The 17,088-nt window shown below is 40.7% G+C and overlaps 1 protein-coding gene across 1 annotated transcript in view; it reads left to right on the top strand.

Moving 5' to 3' along the window:
* CPSF1 (cleavage and polyadenylation specific factor 1) overlaps positions 1–17,088 on the top strand; it is a 2,236,766-nt gene that overhangs the window by 1,816,893 nt on the left and 402,785 nt on the right. The window contains exon 29 of the mRNA XM_044069873.1: positions 8,575–8,659. Within this exon, the coding sequence (XP_043925808.1) occupies positions 8,575–8,659 (85 nt within the window). The remainder of the gene's footprint in view (positions 1–8,574; positions 8,660–17,088) is intronic.

Here is a 17,088-nt window from a genome sequence, read left to right as displayed (position 1 = left end):
CCCCCTCTTCTCCTCCTTTGGCCAACAGTAGGCCAATTTCCGCCAGCACCCTGTTGGGCAACAGTACTGGTGGCGGTCATTGTTAACCTGGGCCTCAACCGATCCGGTATGTATATCTGTACTGTTGTCTGCATGTATGATTTGGCAAAATTTTATGCCGGATGCCCTTCCTGACGCAACCCTCCCCATTTATCCGGGCTTGGGACTGGCACAAAGAAATGCACTGCTCAATGAGTCAATCATTTTTTTTCTAAAAACCCTTAGTTTGACGCTTTCCACTCTCAGCACCTTTCTTGAGATTGAGCTTCTTAAATGCTTGACCCAGTCCAAGATGGCTGGCTCCACATCTTTGGACGTCCCTTTGCCACCAAAGAAAAAAAAATGTAAAGAGGCCTCTAATGGATCTGCTGTCCAATGTTGCTGACTTCAGCATAACTGCTGAGGTTGCAGAACATGTGGTACATCACACTTCTTAAATATACCACCAAAGGGAAAAGAAATTCTCAGCACTCGCTGTCAGCATACAATGACAATTCCTTTTATTTCCCAAAAAGTACAAAGATAAAATAATACAATCTTGTATAAAATGGTAAGCGCTTTTATCTTGTGTAAATCAAGACTTCTTCAGATAAATCAACTCCTTGTCAAACTGAATTAAAATATCCAATCAAGAATAATGTAATTTCATGTTAAACCAATAAAAGCTTATTATTAAAAACACACACCCATACATGCACAAGTTAAAATTACCCGATTAAAAAAATACTTTCATCCATCACAAATCTTTTGAAAATCAATACCCACAATTACAAAGACGTAAAAAAACATCATCTTTGTAAGGCTTTTACTGTCAAGACCTGTTCATTCAATCTTAGGTGACTGATTGCATTTAAAACTGCCAGTAGAGTTCAGCCTTTTCTAAAAAGACAGCCCACGGACCTCCCTTTGCATTTCATAAAACCTGTTCCAGAATTATAAATTTAAACCAATGTTTTTCGTTAATCAAAATATGTTCTTTAATTTGCTTTTCTGAATTTCATAACAATGTTCATATATACGTTCCTTCAAGGAACGTTCCATTTTACCCACATAGTACACCACAGTGTTGGCATACAGCTGCATAAACCACTCCTTTTCTTTGACAATTACATCTACCTTTTATTTCTATTGTATATCCTCCTGATTTTAACTTGTTGCAGGGCACAATGTATTTACAATACTTATATGCATCGCCCACAGCACCACATAACCCCAGAAATCTTGGCACCATTATTTAAAGGTCTTTCTAGTATTGTTTTAATGTCAGCATCATTCACTAAAATAGCCCAGTTTTTGGACATAATCTGTTTGATATTTTCACTTTCCATAGTAAATGTTAACACAGGCACATATAAAGTTATTATCCACTCTCTTTACAAAATCCAATTCTGTATCTAACTGTTCGTGATTCAGGATCTGTTGGATAACCTCTCTGTATAAATATTTTAGTCAAATTTTTACATTCATCTAAAAAGTCAAACTCTCCTGTGGCTATTGTAGAAGAAGGAACTGTATGTGGTTGATTTCCTGAATAACTGATTCCAAGTAAGCCTCATCAAGGAGCTGTTTGTTGACAACTCTGAAATGGATGATCTCATGACTACAGTCCCTTGGGATGTTTATAAACTCGGAATTGTTCTCCTTAATCTTTTCTCATAAAATTTAATTTATTAGCATGATGTTGTTTCCAATCCATTCTCGGTTGTTTTTTTCATGGAGAGGGCCCAGGAGGCTTTGAATTTGGTAGGCTCTTGAAAATGCATCGGAGGATCTATTTTACATCTCCCCAGATTTTTCTGAGCTTGATGCATTGCTGGATTTTGACTGTGACTTTTGCACACCTACAGATGCAGTTAGTTGCTTTGGACTGTAATATCTTAGTGGTTTCAGAGTGACATCATTTTTACAAATCATCCTTTAATGTCAGAACCCTGCTGCTGTCCACACAGAAGTGATGGACAGTTCTTACTAGTTTGGCCTTTCACATGGATTGGTCTTTTAGGATTAACTCATGTTCCTCATTCCATGTTGATAATTTTCTTGCTAATTCCTTCCATGGCTTTGCAAATAAGAATAGTCAGACTTATGGATCTAGAGTTTCCAGGATCTGTTGAAGGTCTTCTCTTATGAAGGGGGATGACCATCACAGTCCTCCATTCATGTGGCACAAAGCCTGTTTTAAGAGTATAGTTCCTGATGCGTCATATTTTAGACTATTCAGGAGGCTTCCTGGGATGTTATCTGGGCCCATTGATGCTGTGTTCATGGCTTTAATGAGTGCAGCCAGTGCATGCTCCCTAATTATAGTTGGAGGGGTTATGTTTGAGGGTGTTATTGGGGCATGGCTGGGGGTGAGAGGTGGGTAAAGTTGGAAATTAATTTGTCCGCTAATAGGTTTGCTGCATCACCAGCTTGGTGAATGTGGCACCATTAACCATCAGTTCAGCACAATGCTGTGTGCAGCCCTTGAGGTTTCTAACATAGCTGTAGAAGGCCTTATAGTGATCTTGCACATGGGAGAATATCTTAACCTCAAAGTTGGCTTTGCTTGATCTAATTAACCCTTTTAGTTACCTATTTACTTTGATGAGAGAATTTTTATCTTTATGGAAATTACCCTTCCTGATTTTGCCTTATTTTTATTTCCTTTTGTTGTGTATCCTGTTTAATTTAAAATGCCACCAGGGCAGTTTGTTTCTGTGGCTAGTTATGGGCTTACATCTGGTTGGTGCAGCAGCTTCTGTGCAGCCATTAACATGGTTATACAGAGTTTCTGAGAGCAATTCATAGGCTGTTGTGTTCTCAGAGTTGGGAGGGGCATTGAGTTTTGACAAACCATCACTTAATAACAGACAATTTGCCTCGGAATAGTTCCTAACTGTTGCTGGTTTTAATGGGGTTATGAAGCTGATTTTGATTTTGAAAGCAACAGTTTTATGGTCAGACCTTACCCGGGACGACTAGACATGGGGGGGGGGGGAGTTGCAGCATTTTCCCATATTTGTGAGCTCAAGGTCTAGTATGTTGAAGCTTGTGGTGGGTGTATTCACTATTTGGTTAAGGTTGTTTGTATTTATGAAGTCCGGGTATCTCTTTGCATGATGATTTGGGGCTGTGTAAAATTCACAATCTATAGAGGGGTAATTAAAGTCTCCCATGAGTAGGGTGTTATGTTGAATGGCAAGTGTCTCCAGTAGGTCCAAGTATGCATTGTGAGCTTCTTGGGGTATAGAGGGTGACCTGCAGCTAGCTAGAGTATGATACAGGATTTTGTTTGTAGTCATCTGCATGTGGAGGAACTCCAACATGTCATCCTGTTTAACCATCATAGAGGTATGTTTTTTATTGATGTATATTGAGACATCTCCACCTTTAGCCCTTGTCTGTGCAGCTACTGGTCTGAAAGTGTGGGAGGCACTGAAACCTTGCACTACCAGCGTACTCTCTGCCACCTTAAACCATGTCTCAGTAACTGCACAGATATCTATATTCTTGAGTGTGAAGAGGATTGAAGGTAGTGTAATTTTTTATTTAGAGTCCTGGCATTGAGGAGTAACACCTTGAGCTAATTTTGCGATGTTGGTAGGTTTGCCAGTTTGACATTCCCTCAGAAATGCATTATGGGGGCAGACAAAGCCTTAGCTAGTATTTGAAAACCAAGAGGGGAAAGGTGCAGACCATCCTTGACAAAGCAACATGGTCTGTTGACCATGTCCTGCTAAGCTGACAAATATTGGATCCCCTTAGAATGATACCAGAAAGACAGTTGTTGAAATCAGTCATTTTATGCTCATATTGTGGCATCATTCTCAGTGGTGGTAATATGCTGCTCAGTGCCAGGTTCATACCAGCCTGAGACACACAGTCTGAAAGCTCCATATCGTCTCTCTTCATATAGATAAAGGTGCTACATCTCAGGTCATTTACACCTACATGGACTATGATGGAATCATTATGGTACCTGTAGCATGATGTCTTGAGTGCACGTGTTGATTTGGCAAATCCTGGCTCCAGATAAACAACTAACAGTTATTGTCTCCTTGTTCAGCCTGGTTAGAGGGACATCAGTATATCTTACAGTAGTGTCCCCTTTGATGAGAGTGCTGGGAAGTATATTTGCTTGCCGTAGGGGCTTAGTGTTTGGGGCTGCACTAAAAGTGACAGTATTTGTCGTGTTAGGTTTTTATTTTTCCTGAATCCCTTTGGGCTTCCTGAAGCATAGCTTTGTTAGCTGGTGGTCTAGGTGACCTTTGTTGCTTAGGAAAATTGCTTTTAAGTGCATTAGCGTATGTTAGTCTATGTGTGTGTCGTGTGTGTGGTTTCAACAACATGATGTAGACTTGTATGCTAGAGTTTAGCCTCCAGTGACATTGTGTAAGTACACCTCTTGCATACTGTGTCTGATTTGTTAAGGAATAAGTGAATGTCAGTAAACATGAGACAAATGCTACATTGTCTCAAGATGCCCATATCCACCAAGGTGGCAACAGAGAAGTTAGAAAATTGCATATCCATTAATGTGTAATCCTTTGATTTGTGAGATACAAAAAGGTGGTGTATCGGGGATACACTATTAAAGGTGCTTTGTTTGTGCAGACTAATACGGATGTTTTACTGGGACAGATTAAGCTACACAGTACTAAATTCAACTAACTTCAATTTTTACACAATACTGACTTCTACTAAATCTGCAGGTATTGCCACTTGAGGTCCAACTAGCTACTGTAAGCTTGATGGTGCACAAGGTATTTGCACCATATTGCTGCTTTACAGGTTACAGTTTTAAAGATCATAATGCAGAGAAAATTTACTTTGTAGGTGTTTGCTACCATGCAGAGCTCTGTTAACCCAATCAATCATGCAAAATTTGTAGCAGCACAGAAAACTGAATAATGAGCCCTCTGGCTAATAAAATGACCACACTTTGAGTACTTTCATGTATTTCCCAATGCAAATAGACCAGATAAAGACCTCCTGCCACAAGGTGAATAAACCCAGTTCTCATGATATCCAAACACAGTAGAAAAGACCCACAAGTGCAATGCTAACACAAACCACTAAAACAGACTAGCTGGAAATTATTTGTTGAAGGTAATTTCAAGACAGTAATAGTGAAAGGAAGAAGTTTTTTTTTTTTTTTTTTAATATAAGAAATTTCAGTGAGTTGCACACATAAAAGCAGGAAACTAAAGCTTTAGCAATCAAAGTACTTAACTTTCCCTTTATGGCACTGGGTATAAGGAAACACTTCTGCAAAGCAGGCTAGAACTATAATCTTGCTGAGCTCCAGGAAAATGAGCAGAATACAGTATGTAGTAATGGAGGTTTATCAAGAACAGTACTGATTTCCAGAATGGGCATTCAGTGTCATGGATCTGTGGGAAACGGGGGGAAGAGTACATAATTACCTTATACAACACTCAATAACAGTGAGAGGGGAGGGAGGGACTTTGGAAATCAGATAATTATAAGGGGTGGAGGACAGAGACACAGCCCTGTAAAACAGCAGCAGCAGAAGTGTGAGAGGGTTGGGAAATTTTCAAGGAACAAGCAGGCTAGCATCTGAAGCTAGCAGTCAAATAAAGGCAATATTGATGCTCTTTCAGAAACTTTAACTTAATGTATTAGTGGAAGATGGGGCAGACATAGAATGAACTTTAAGAAGGTAAAAGCAGAATATAAAAGCACTGAAGCACAAACTGGAGTGGAGACAGTTCTCTCACTATTAAACTTGTATGACAGTTTAAGGCACCAGACTTTGCATAAGTTTACCAGTAACATTGCTTATGGGGAAAAATGCAGTAGTAAATGATTAAGGCACAAATCTGGTAGTAGGAATATGCAGTTCTACCACAACTGTGAATTAAACTACAAGAATTTGCCCCAGCAGGGTGGTTTAAAATACAGAAAGGTATGTAAGAGTAGCACGGGGTATGTATGAGGGTAGTGTGACAGTGGTGAGGTTTGGCGTAGGGGTGACGGATGCATTTAAGGTGGAGGTGGAATTACATCAAGGATTAGCTCTGAGCCCTTTCTTATTTGCAGCGATGATAGGTTGACAGACAAGATCAGACAGGAGTCCCCGTGGACTATGATGTTTGCCGATGACATTGTGATCTGTAATGAGAGTACGGAACAGATTGATGAGACCCTGGAGAGGTGGAGTTATGCTCTAGTGAGGAGAGGAGTGAAGGTCAGCAGGACTAAGACAGAATATGTGTGTGTGAATGAGAAAGAGGATAGCGGAATGGTGAGGATGTTGAGAGCAGAGTTGGCAAAGGTGGAGGAATTTAAATACTTAGGATCAACAGTTTAGAGTAATGGTGAGTGTGGAAGAGAGGTGAAGAAGAGAGTACAGGCAGGGTGGAGAAAAGTGTCAGGAGTGATCTGTGACAGACTGGTACCAGTAAGAGTGAAAGGGAAGGCCTACTAGAGGGTAGTGAGACCAGCTATGTTATATGGGTTGGAGACGGTGACATTGACAAAAAGGCAGGAGTCAGAGATGGAAGTGGCAGAGTTAAAAGATGTTAAGATTTGCATTGGGTGTGACAAGGATGGATAGGATTGGGAATCGGTATATTAGAGCGTCAGCTCAGATTAGACGGTTTGGTGACAAAGTCAGAGAGGTGAGATTGCATTGGTTTGGACATGTGCTAAGGAGGGAAGCTGGGTGTATTGGGAAAAGGATGGTAAGGATGGAGCTGCCAGGTAAGAGGTAAAGAGGAAGGCCTAAGATAAGGTTTATGGATGTGGTGTGAGAGGACATGCAGGCGGTTGGTGTGACAGAGCAATATGCAGAGGACAGGAATGAATGCAGACAGATGCACCACGATGGTGACCCCTAACAGGAACAGCCAAAAGAAAAGAAGATCTTTTAGAAGTAGTTCTGCCTGTGGAAATAGTATTGCAGAATGACTATGGTCCCTGATCAAACTAAAAATGCAGTCAGATGGAACACAGCAGAAAAGTTCAAAGTAGTATCACCTTTCTTTTTTGGGAAAGCTAGTTAGCTGCCTGTTCTGTACCTCTCCAAGTCTTTGTAATTTCTGTGGTAATAACCTCAGAGGGAGTTTTCAAGCCTAGCCATGCTTCTCAAAGGCAAGAATCAAATCTTAAACCTTGTGTTTGCAAGGTAAACACCTTAACCATCGTTCCAACCACCACATATCTTCTTTTGCCATCTTCAGTATGCATTCTTGTTTGGCCCATGGTTCCAAGAGTCAAGCCCCCTTTAGTTTCTCAGTATTTTGGGCCAAAGTCTAACTGTCCCTCAGCTCATCTTACCCTTTCCCACTGATTTGTTCTGTCAGTTGATCCACTAAGGCAGGCCCCTAATTATCTAACATCAGATATATAATTCTTAAATGTCAGGTTATGTGAGAGGGAACCACCTGTACGTGACACAGATATCATGCTGCTGTCTCTCTGTCTGTCTGGAAAGCTCCTTTTCCAGTGACTGCTCTTGTGAGTTCCCTGTAATCTGATTGTTATGTATGTAGATATCCTTGTAAACAAGGTAGGTGTCAAATTTTCACTTTTCTTGAGTTGCAGATGTGCTGGCTTAGTAGTTTTGGCAAATTGGCACATCTAGGGACTAGGCAGCCTGTCACAGTGTTTCACAATGTCACAGTGTACATATTCATGGGACATGTGCAGCACTGTATTTGTGAAGTTTGAGGAGAAAAAGTGCTGAGTTGGAGAGGTAGCAAGGATAAATCCAAATATATACCCACTGTGGGGGGTTACTTTATAAATTAAGTTATACTGTAGAACTTAGTTATTTCTTTTTAAATGGTTACTTGATGCTTAGTCTTCTAGGGCTTCTGGAATAGCATTTCATTTATTTTATTTAACATTTGTTTACCGGGAAAGTCTGACTTGGAACGAGCCAATTTTCAGTGGAGGCCCTAGGAGAAATGCTCCAGACACATGTCTTTTTAATGTGGGAGGAAACCGGAGTGCCCAGAGAAAACCCACACAGACGCAGGGAAGACATGCAGATTCCATACAGAAGGCACCCCAGCCGAGAATTGAAATGGGGAGCCTCTTGCTGTGTGGCGACAACGCTACCTGCTGCACCACTGTGCCATCTGTTCATCTTCTCCATTGACTTCACCTACAGGTAGATTGGGAGTTAAGTGGCTTCTTTGCCATTGCACTCCTTTCAGGCCTTCTGCTTTTGATGCTGTGCAGGAAGAACTGATGCTGAATCATTGAAGATGTCCTTTTTGATCTCCCAATCCAAAGCATTTCAGATCAGTGAAGAACATCCCCTTTGAAGGGGAGCTGCTTTGTAGAGGATGTGTCCAGGAGCTGCAGCTACAGCTAAAGGTTCATACAGTGGTGAACCACTTTTTAAGATGAAGATGTGGGAATATAATAAGCACCTACATAATAAGTTGTATGGCATTACAATGTTATCCATGAATAAGTTAGCTTGATTATCTGTCCATGCATCTCATAGACCCCATTCTTATACTGTCCTTTGCTGAAAACTCTTTAGCAATGTAACTCTGTGTCTTTTTCTGTTTTCAGATGAAAGGTATATTCATCCAGTGCAAGAAAAATTTTCTATTCAGCTCATATCTCCTGTCAGCTGGGAAATCATCCCAAATACAAGGTATGAAATTTTACAGTACATTTCAATAACTGTAAAATGTGTCCAGTGTAATGAAAGGAGATACTGCCAGCCCAGCTAGCTGGAATTTTGTAAATAATTATATGTCGTTGGTAAATATTGAAATGATTTGTTTAAGATGCTTGTGTTACAAATGTATTAGAACTGTATGCCATGTATATATCAAACTTGTTTGTACAGGTGTGTTGAAAAGGGTATTTGCAAAATGCCTGTGCTTAAAATGGATCCACAGTGTGCCCTACTGAAAGAGAACAGAAATGTACATGCACTATTGTAACTGTTTAAATGTATATATTTTAACAGTGGAAACGGGGATACAGATGATTAACCTCAGTTTAGTAAATTTCAGAAAAATAGCTGAAATTAAATTATTTTATGGCAACTAGAGACAGAATGTCTATACTAGGGAGCTCTATGTATTGTCTTTAAGGTGAAACTAATTGCTAGTTTTGAAAACATGAAGGAAGGTAGTTGTTTTATGACTTCCAGCATCTGCCAAAGATCTATGGTCTGTGTATTTTTACAGGTAGATGCTAAATACTGCTAGCTTCCAGCAGTGGGGGTTTCACCTGAGATAGTCTGAGGACAAGAAATGATGTCATTCTGCAAGCTATCCTAGCAGTAGGATTTGAGATATTAATTTAAGAAGTCTCTGAGAGAGAGAGAGAGAGCATTCTATATTCTGTCTTTGACCTGACAACACCTAGAGGAACCATTCACCACATCTGCCTTGCTCTTAAATAAGTTAACTAGAGTATAGTAATTCTCTTAGATTCAGTCAGGAATGTAGTGAAGCATAGTTAGATGTTTTTCTTTATTTATTTGAGATTGTCCTGCAATGTTTTAAATATTTCCTGTGGTTTTGAACTCTGATGTCACTGTGAATATATACTGAGCATTTTCTTGTTTTTTATCATTTATTAAATATATTTAAACATTTCAATGTGGCTGATCCTTGTGAGACATATTTAAGTTTTGAGGGTACTTGCATATTTATACTGTGACACTGTGGGCCACTCCTAATAGCTTTTGCTCTTGGTCAGACTACCATTTGTATTAATAATAATAATAGTAATAATAATAATAACAACAATAATAATAATAATATTAATATTACACAGTAAGATTGGGTACCCTTTAAGGGTCTTAAAGTAGCTGGTAAGAGTTGTTTGGTGGCAGTGATAACTACCTTATAGTCTGGGCAAAAGGGGGCTTAGCTAGTATACTTGTGCAGCCTTTTCCAGGTGTGTGTGTATCTGTATATAAATCAAACCTCAAAGAGTGTGTGTGTCAGCTACTTGGGCAGGGGCACAAAGCACTGGTTGGACAAAGTGTGCTGGCGGTCTTGGCTTGGACCTCAGCTGAGATCTTATATCTATAGCTGTGCCAGTGGGGAGTTTTACTGGGGATCTGGAGAAAGAGGAAGAAACCAGACCCAGGCTGACTGTGGTCTCTGTGTTCTTAAGGAAGATTGCACTTGATGCAGGACGCTGCATCTGGAAATACTGTGTGTGTACCTTGTCACCCTCTCAGTGTACGCCCCCCACTGTTGCCAGTGGTGGGGATTGAGGCTACTTGATTACTGGTACACTGGTGAGCTATCATATCAGGAAACAGAGGTAAAATGGGGTTTGCTGACTTGGGTTTGGTATAAATATTTCTTTCTCAATATATTGCATGTTTGGTATATCTCCCTGCTCACATGGAAATAAAATAAGAAGCTGGTCTTTATCCTTCACTTTTGTATTGTCTTCTTTGAGGCATTTTCAGACAACAGACTCTGTTTAGACTGTCCTGGCTGTTAATGGCACTCATGGCAGTGATTTTCAGACATTTTGTAGGGGCTTGGTTATCTTGTGTTAAGAGTTGTGTGATTTTCCTGACAGAGGAAGAATCCAAAAATCTGGGTACTATTTTCCTCATTTTATTCCTGTGGTCTGCTCATGTCAAATGGACTCTGTCTTACCCTGCATTTTTATATGTTACTGGTAAAAAAAAACTCATTTGTTTGTCTTGGTGCATTTCTTCTACCATAGACCTCTTGTGGGCACTTCTGCTGGGGGGGTAAAGAGATGTTCATTCTATTGCTCACTAGTAGTATTAGTAGTAGTAGTAGTGATAGCACTTGGGACTTCTGCAGCAGCAGGCCTCGTGTCTGGCTCATCTTCCAGAGTTTTCACTCCCCACCCCAGTCTGATCAGACGCCCATTTCTTTCTTGTTGCAGTAGACATTTTAATGCATTATCAGCCCACTGGGGAAGTCATAGGAGGCAAGTAACTCAAAAGATAATTGTCCCGTTGCCAATACTCACCCTTAGGTTGTACCTTCTGCTTCCAGGTGAGCAAAGCATGTCAATCCAAAGATAAATTTGTTGATATCCTCCCAATTATCAAAACTCTTTTTGAAAGATATGAAGGTGTCACTCTGTTTAACATATAAAGGCAGTTTTCCCCAGAGATATGGGGTAGCTGTTGGGTAATAAATTTGCCCTCCAGTATGTTTCATTTTACATATTGGTGGAGGGTTAGATCCTTTGTATGTGGAATTTTCTTCTAGGAACACGAGACCAAGTAGGACAGTGCACGACCTAGATCTCCATAGGCACCTGTAATAGACGGAATATAGAGGGCTTCAAACTTGTCTTTTTAGCTAACAGATCAATGGTTGTTATACTTCTGAACTTTGAGGCCTTTCTAGGTGCAACATATGTCTGCCTACATACATAATAAAGGGGGTATTGTACTTATAAATAGTCTAATTGGAGCTGAGTATAGAGGAATGATAACTTCTGACTTGGTCGGGATGCCTTTAGAAATTAGTTTCACTATGTAAAGGATCTCCTGACTATTGTTGGTACACGATAATAGAAGGAGAGTAAGTTGTTGACCCAGATATCAAGGATGTTCATCATTCTCATTGTTGCAGTAGCCTTTGGTTATATGGGTTGTATCCTGCTTTAGGATACAAGCGGCCAGCTTCACAAAGCTCTGGCTCCCTCCCACACCTTCTTATTGGTTAGGTCATTGAAGGGGAAATTGGTCAGAGTGAATTAAACTTCAGTACTTTCCTGCCGTCGCAAGATAAAACTGCTCTGAGGTTCCATAGGAGCAATAATCAGTCTGCAAACTTCATTTCTGGAAAGTAAGTCCCAGCAGGGAAAAGCTTCCACACAGAAATTCTTGTCTTTTTATGGAAAAAAATTCACCTTTATGAAACTGTATTTTTTCATATCATCAGAAATTTGCTTTTAGAGACCTATGTTTTAACTAAGGTCATATTTTATGGATTTAGAGGCTATTTTATGTGAAAGATGTACTGCTTTTGTGAACTTCTACTTTAGTTGACTGAATTTAAGGATTGCAAAGTGTTTTAAATGGGTAGAAAATGTAAAATTGTTAGTGCTTGTGCACACTGTGGTGTTATTTTTTTCTGTCAGGGCACATTGGGTAGTGGTGATTTATTTCTGACAGGATTTTTTGTGCTGTACTTATATTTTTGCAAAAAAAAGGAGGGGGGATTTTGTAGGGAGTTATAAGCACGTGCTCTTTGTGAACATTTATTTGACAACTTGTCTTCCATCCATCTTCTTCCGGCCCTGCTTACCAGCTTTCAGACTTCTTCCTTGGGTGCAGCATGAGTACTTACTCCAGTCGCACTGTTCCTAGAAAGAAGAAACAACACAGTAAACAGCACTTGCCACCACCACACACTTTGACAGTGCCTCAGCCATTAGTGAGTGAACCTGTATTTCCTTAGATCACTGCAGTGCTTCAACAGATTCCTCTGATGTAGTCCTTTCAGCCAGTATGGATCAGCAATCACCCACATCCTGTTCAGGTGGTCCACTGTCCAATTTGGGCATGGGAGAGCCATCTTCCTTGGGTTGGGGAGACATTCTACAGAATACTTCTCATGGTAGATGGCGAAAGAGACCTTTTGACAGGGCTGAAATGCCACCTCAGAGTCAGTCTTCTGCCAGGGTGTTAACCTGTGAATTAAAATACAGAAGGGTAGATATTGTTCATTTGAAGACATGTTGTCTGAAAATACTTTTCTTTCCTTAGCCAAGCAATTTTTACAGGCTGTCTAATGGTGGTGCTCAAAAATCCATACCTGAGGGCAATCTCATTAAAGAAATTTCTAAGGAAAACATGACCAAGGATTCTGACATAGAGACAAGACTTCTTTTCCCAAGCCTTAACTCTGATTCTGAAGAAGCTTCTTCCTCTCCACCTCCTTGGGGGAAATTGTCTTTCTCTCAAGACTGTTTTCAGGATGAATGAGGTATTTTTATAGGAATTGGTGGATGATCCCCCTGAATTGAGGAGATATTATGATACAATATGTTATAAGTTGATATACCTAATTCTACACCCATCTGTTCCATTTTGCCTGCCTTGAAGGATATGTAATGCTGCCTATAATAATCCTGACTTTCAGCCTTCAGTCCCCAAAAAAGATGGTTAGATTGTATAAAGTGCATCAGACTTAACGTTTTTTCTCATCTACATCACATCCAGCTGCTATATCTACCTCTTTGCCAGGTGGTGGATAACGAAGGCAAGGTATTGGTCGGATTTGGGAAGATCATTTTCTCTTCACTTTAGTTTATAGAGTTCTTAACTACAAAGCACAAATATGGACATTTTTTCTGCAGACTGTTTGAGGGAAGACTCCTCTTCACTTTCTTCAGAGGATAGTTCCTATCGTGAGTCTTTTTCAAGTACTTTAACATGGTTTGAAGTGTGTGCATGATTGTGCAGATACTAGGGCCACCACTTTTTCTGCAATTTTGAAGCGATATGCCTGAGTATGTAAACAAAAGTTTGCTGATGAAGTAAAGACTGACATTTTTGAATTCTGCATCAGATGAGGAGGTTTTATTTGCCCTTTTGTTACTCAGGTTCTCAAATAATTTAATGAGAGGGAAGTTAATTAGGGGGTATCTAAGATTTTTACAAATCTCCAAAACTATCTTTTCCTTTAAAAAAAAAAACAAAACAAGCAATCCCTAACAACCCAAGGTAAACAAGGCACGGAAAAAAAATGACAGGAGGGGACAACAAGAAACAAGGATCTTTTCCAAAAAAGGGAAAGTCTAATACTTCAGAATGACGTTGCCAGCATTTTATGTCCCACACCCTTCCCTCCTGTCCTTATCTTCCGGAATCTGTCCCTGAAACCAGCTGTCTACATTCCTGTTTTTATTTGATGTTGTCTTTTCCTTCCATCTCAACAGATGGGTATGTTAGATCCGTAAGGATCTGAGGCCAGCAGCTAAATTTCAGTTGTAAGGCTGAAGCTCCTTCCCTTTTTGTTAATGCACCACTGCCCTCAGATTTTGTTTTCCACACTAAACAACAGAAGCATTCTCCAGGGCTCAGCTGTTTATTGCAGATAAGTGAACTTCTCCATTCTTTGGACAACTTTTTGTCATTGTTTTACCTCTTCTCTTCTAAACTTTAGGACAGGTTATCCTAACAAAACAAAACAAAAATTCTTTAAGTTTTTGTAGTTAGTAGTGTTAGGTTTATTAATTGCGTTTTTTTATGTTGTGTTTTGGTATACAGATGCTGTTTTTTTTTCTTCTAGACTTCTGTGTCTGCTTGGTTTGTTTAGGCCTTTCACTTGATGGTGAGCACTTTCCTTCTTGTTTTCTTGCTCTGTATGTGTGATATTCTGCTTTTCAAAATGGCAGATAAGGCTTCAGGTTTTAAAAATGTGTGGCCTGTAGACATAGGATTCCAGCACAAGATCCACACAACAAATGTGTTAACTACTTGTTTCATAGGTAAGTACTAGGCTAGCTGCCTTTGTGGGTCATTGTAAGCCTAACCTTTTTCCCTTTTTGTGCTCAAAATAACCTATCCCATTGGGTTGTAGACTGGCCTTACCCATCCCATGGTCGATAATTATATATTACTCCTAAAGAGAATAACTGGGATCGTACCATAGATAATATGAAGGGACTCATGCATGGGATAAATCATTTAGGAGCTGCAGCTGTTCATTAGTAGTACAAGGGGCAGTTGTGCGTAAATTTTCTGTTTCTCATTCATAGATCTGATTTGTGATTGAAAATGGACAGGAATGAACTTTGCTTTACATGGATGGGGAGTATGTCCCACAGCAACAGTATCCGCTGTAAAATATACCTGTCCCTCCAAACTGTTCTGTTGATGTTGCAGAAGAGGTTTAGATCCCTAGATTGAGTATTTCTTGTGTGATTTGACTTGCTGATGGTGCAGTAAATCCATCAGTAATGGGTCAGAGAATGCCTTTTTTCCAAACACAAGTCACCTCTTAGCACTCTGTAGGACACCAAGCATAGTGGCAGGGCTTTGAGTCGGTTCATGTTAAGCCATGTTTAAGCCTTGTATCCTTTTAGTAAAGTATCTGTGTGGGCATCCCAGTTGTTGCATGTGTCTTGACAGATACATGCCAAAAGGGGCATTATTTTCAATGACTGGCCTAATGAGGACTGAGTAAAGGGAGGCAGTCACATCCCTAGATCTAGACACAAACTTGGGCTCTATTGCAAATTCTGTTCATCCTTTATTCTTAGGATTCTATCAGATTGCTGTTCGAGGTTAGTGTTGAAGGCCCTTCTCTCTACCTGAGCAGGAGAATCTGCTCCTTCTGTTTCAAGGTTTCCTTCTTCTAAAAAGGTGGTTGAGAAGACTAAGAATGAAAAACTCAAGGAAATGGACAGGAATAGAGATCCTTTTCAGGATAGGAATGAGGAAAGCCAGAAGAGGTCTCTGGATCTGGTTTTGGTACAAAGATCAGGTTTTGAAGGCTTTGGATCCATTAGTTTCTACTACAGCTCTGAGATTGGATCATGTTTGGATCCAAACCCCAGCTGCGCTGGATGTGCCTGATCCAGTGTTTTCACTAGGACAGTGTCCACCCAAGATCGGTCATCTGCCCTCTCAGCAGGTAGGCCAGGGCACAAATCCTCCAGACTGCCTTTGGTGGCTTCTTTCTTTAGGTCATCATGGTGTTTATCTGAAGTATATCTGGTCAAGATGATGAACACCATCATGCAGACTCAAATACAGTTAGGGAATGTTCTCACTAACCTCAATCAAGGGGTGGTGAGACTTTGCCCTTCCACTCCCATGGTTATTTCTCCTCCTCTGGTCTGATTGTCAGATCCAGTGACTTTGGATCCTAGTGTGTCCTGCGTGGTTCCCCTGCTAGAGCTAACAACTGAGTGCCATCAGCTCTGACAGTTTCTCTGACCACTTCAGAAGTGGATGGGTCCTGAAGCTATGTAGTTAGTATTGAGGTTCTGGGGTTGGGGTTGACTCTGAGGTTTCAGAGCCTCACCTCCCTCTTTAGGACTCTGCTCTCAACAGCTCAGCACTTGCATCTGCTTCGGATCCTAGTGGGGTGGCATCCTGGGGCTACTTCTTTCAGGGTTTTCAAACCCATTTAGGCCCAACTGATCAATCTTGGCATTCAAGGCATTTGAGAAGATTCTCCCTCCCATTCAGTAGAGTGGGTGACCTGCATACTCTTGGATCCAGCCGCTCAAAAGTCATTGTCATAGGATCATAGGAAGTTACTAGACTATTGGCCCTGAGGCCCTTTCAAGCCTAGCCAAGAATTTAGCCCAGGTTTCGACAAGTCAACACCCACTGCCCCTGTCCAGCAGGGACACAGGTGGAAACCCAGGGGTGTATTTTCTGTTCCCCATCCAGTTATCCAGGTTGCACTTTAAAAGGGTTAGTGAGGTACTCTGCTTGACATGGAGAGGGAGTCTGTTCCACAGAAGGGGGAGTCTTTGGGACACAAATCTGTTCTGCCAACAAATCAGTTGAGGTCAAGAGTGCGGGTTACTCGAGTGGAGCTCGACTTGCGGATATGCAGCAATCCCATCAAGGCAGGGTCTGGGATTGCTTTGTATGCCAGACAAAGGTCACATCTGAGGAGTCTGTATGACAGTATGTAGAGGGGTGTAGGGCCTTTCGCCTATCTGTGTATGATAGATGTTTGGGGCCCTGGATTCTCCTGGTGAGGAACCTCTGTGATCTCTCCAGCTGCTGCATGTGGTTTGTGAGGTATGTACTGAAAGGAGCATTGTACTCAGTAATGGGTCTTATAATAAAAGAATCCAGGGATATTATGACCTCTTTGTCCCTGGATGAGATACCCTTACTAATGAGGTGGACCATATAGAAAACGTTCCGTACAACGGAGGCGATATGTTGGTCAAAAGTCAGTTTGCTATTGACCTGGGTGCCCAAGTCCAAGTCAGTTTGCTATTGACCTGGATGCCCAAGTCCCTTACGTCTGATTACATGCCTAGGACCTTGTTATTAATGTGATAATTTGTGGCGACATCACTCTCCCCAAAGGGGATAATGATGATGCATTTTTTGGCATTCAGTTTGAGACCATGTTT

Source organism: Protopterus annectens, chromosome 4.part0 (genome assembly GCF_019279795.1).
Source record: "Protopterus annectens isolate FY-2018-M chromosome 4.part0, PAN1.0, whole genome shotgun sequence".
In the NCBI taxonomy this organism is placed as follows: Eukaryota; Metazoa; Chordata; order Ceratodontiformes; family Protopteridae; genus Protopterus; species Protopterus annectens.
The sequence above is the reverse complement of the archived record's forward strand: the minus strand, read 5'-3'. Positions and strand labels throughout refer to the sequence as shown.